Genomic DNA, 2093 nt, shown 5'->3' on the forward strand with positions numbered 1-2093 from the left:
AGCATAGTTTAGGATTTGTAAAATTGACCAATATCTAATTTGACCCCAAATTATTACTAAAAAATGTTTTAAGCTGATTGGATAAGGAAGAAACAAAAATACCCCTAATTAATTCGGGTAACTTTCTTTAACTGGGTAGGCCGACTTCAAACGGGCATATATCTCTGATACATTCCCGAAATTTGGTAAAATCATTGGCATTGAAAAGAGGATCTAAATACCTTTCATTTGATATATTATGCCACCTAAATCATCATGTACAGAAAGTTATAGTTGTTTGAAGTTGACCCAAAACTCAAAACTCAAAACTCAAGCATAGCTTGTAAAATTTCAGATTTGGATCTTTCCAAATTAGTTCTTTTTATATTTAACTCCTTCTAAGGTGGGATGTTGCAATATCTCCCCCTTGAGAATATTCATCCCTTAATGAGATTACTCTAAATAGACTAAGGGTGGTAACATCTAACACACACAGTTCAAACACCCAACATGTATATTACACAACAATTAACTTAAAAAGTACCAAGAAAAGGATTAGTACCTTGATTGGGAATTTCTTCGGGCTCAAAGAGATATGGGTATCTCTTCTTCATATCCTCCTCAGCCTCAAAAGTAGCTTCCTCAACAAACTGATTCCTCCATAATACCTTGCCTGATTCAACCTATTTGGCATGATAAGTGAATGATCTCCTAATAAGATAGACTATCATAAATACCAATAGCTTCAGTAGGTATGATAATTGAATGATCGCCCATACACTTCTTCAACATTGAAATGTGAAATATCAGATGGAGTGCTACTAACTCTGGCGGTAGCTCAAACTCATAAGGTACATTGCAAATCCTCTTGAATATCCTGTAAGAACCAATACTAAGTTTCCCCTTCTTACCAAACCTCATAACACCTTTCATGCGTGACACATTCAAGTAAACCCAATCATCTACCTCGATCTCTAGGTCACTTCTCCTAACATCAATATAGAATTTCTGACTACTCTGCGTTGTTTTCAACCCTTCTTGAATAGTCTTAACTTTCTCCATAGTTTGATGAACCATGTCTAGTCCTATCAATCCAGCCTCACTAATCTCAAACCATCTAATCGGAGATCTACATGTTCTCCCATAAAGAGACTCATATAGAGCTATCTGGATGATAGAGTGATAACTGTTATTGTAAGCAAATTCTATGAGAGGTAAGTGATCATCCCAATTATTCTTGAAATCGATCACACATGCCCTCAACATATCCTCTAAACTTTGAATCATACGCTCTGCTTGACCATCAGTCTGAGGATGAAAAGCAGTACTGAAGTTCACCTTCAAACTCAAACCCTTCTAGAAAGACGTCCAAAATTGTGGGGTGAGTTGCGCACCTCTAACTGAAATAATGGTCACTGGAACTCCCCGATGTCTGACTACCTCTTGAATATATAACTTAGCATAATATTTTGCTGAAAAAGGTAGTCTTTACCGGTTAGAAATGGGTTGATTTAGTCATTAAATCGACAATCACCCAAATCGAATCATGCTTCCTGCGAGACTGCGATAACCCAGTAATGAAATCCATATTGATCATCTCCCACTTCCATTCCTGAAGATCTATGTTCTGAGTCATACTATCGGGCCTCTGGTGCTCTTTCTTGACTTGTTGGAAATTCGGGAACTTAGCAATGAACTCTACAATACACCTCTTCATACTATTCCACCAATAGACTTCTCTTAAGTCACGATACATCTTTGTGGAAATCGGATGGATAGAGTATCTAGAGCTATGAGCTTCCTCCATGATCCTCTCTTGAAGTTCATCCACCCTTGGTGCACACAATCTACCTTGATACCTTAATACACCATCTCCCCCTTGTTGAAAAAGCCATCACTTTTTGCTTATGAAATTCACATTCAATTGAAGCAAAATAAGATCTTGGTCTTGTTTCTCTTTCACTTTGGGCACTAGTAATGATTCAGACCCATTCATCACCACTACTCCACCTTCATTGGAATCTATTAACCAGACTCATAATCGTTCAAGTTTGTGCACATCAATGGCTAGTTCTTTCTTGTCTTCCTCAACATGGACCGTACTACCTATAGAT

General features: G+C 37.5%; 1 protein-coding gene across 1 annotated transcript; it reads right to left on the minus strand.

Annotated features, from left to right (window-relative positions):
• Positions 1 to 690: 690 nt before the first annotated feature.
• LOC125827540 (uncharacterized) lies at positions 691 to 1696 on the minus strand. Its single transcript, XM_049506834.1, has 2 exons — positions 1514 to 1696; positions 691 to 1146 (listed from the first exon to the last, which is right to left on the minus strand). Exons 1-2 carry the CDS (start codon positions 1694 to 1696, stop codon positions 691 to 693), a joined length of 639 nt encoding a protein of 212 aa, XP_049362791.1.
• Between the last annotated feature and the right edge of the window lie 397 nt (positions 1697 to 2093).

Source organism: Solanum verrucosum, unplaced genomic scaffold (assembly GCF_900185275.1).
Source record: "Solanum verrucosum unplaced genomic scaffold, falcon-dt-bn FXZP01000294.1, whole genome shotgun sequence".
In the NCBI taxonomy this organism is placed as follows: domain Eukaryota; kingdom Viridiplantae; phylum Streptophyta; class Magnoliopsida; order Solanales; family Solanaceae; genus Solanum; species Solanum verrucosum.

Bases quoted from the DNA above. Each gene is read 5' to 3' on its own strand.
- LOC125827540 (XM_049506834.1), bottom strand. From the start codon at position 1,696: ATGAAGAGGTGTATTGTAGAGTTCATTGCTAAGTTCCCGAATTTCCAA. The intron at 1,147-1,513 runs GTGATTGTCGAT...TCTATCATCCAG, and splicing joins GGAAGCATGATTCGATTTGG to ATAGCTCTATATGAGTCTCT.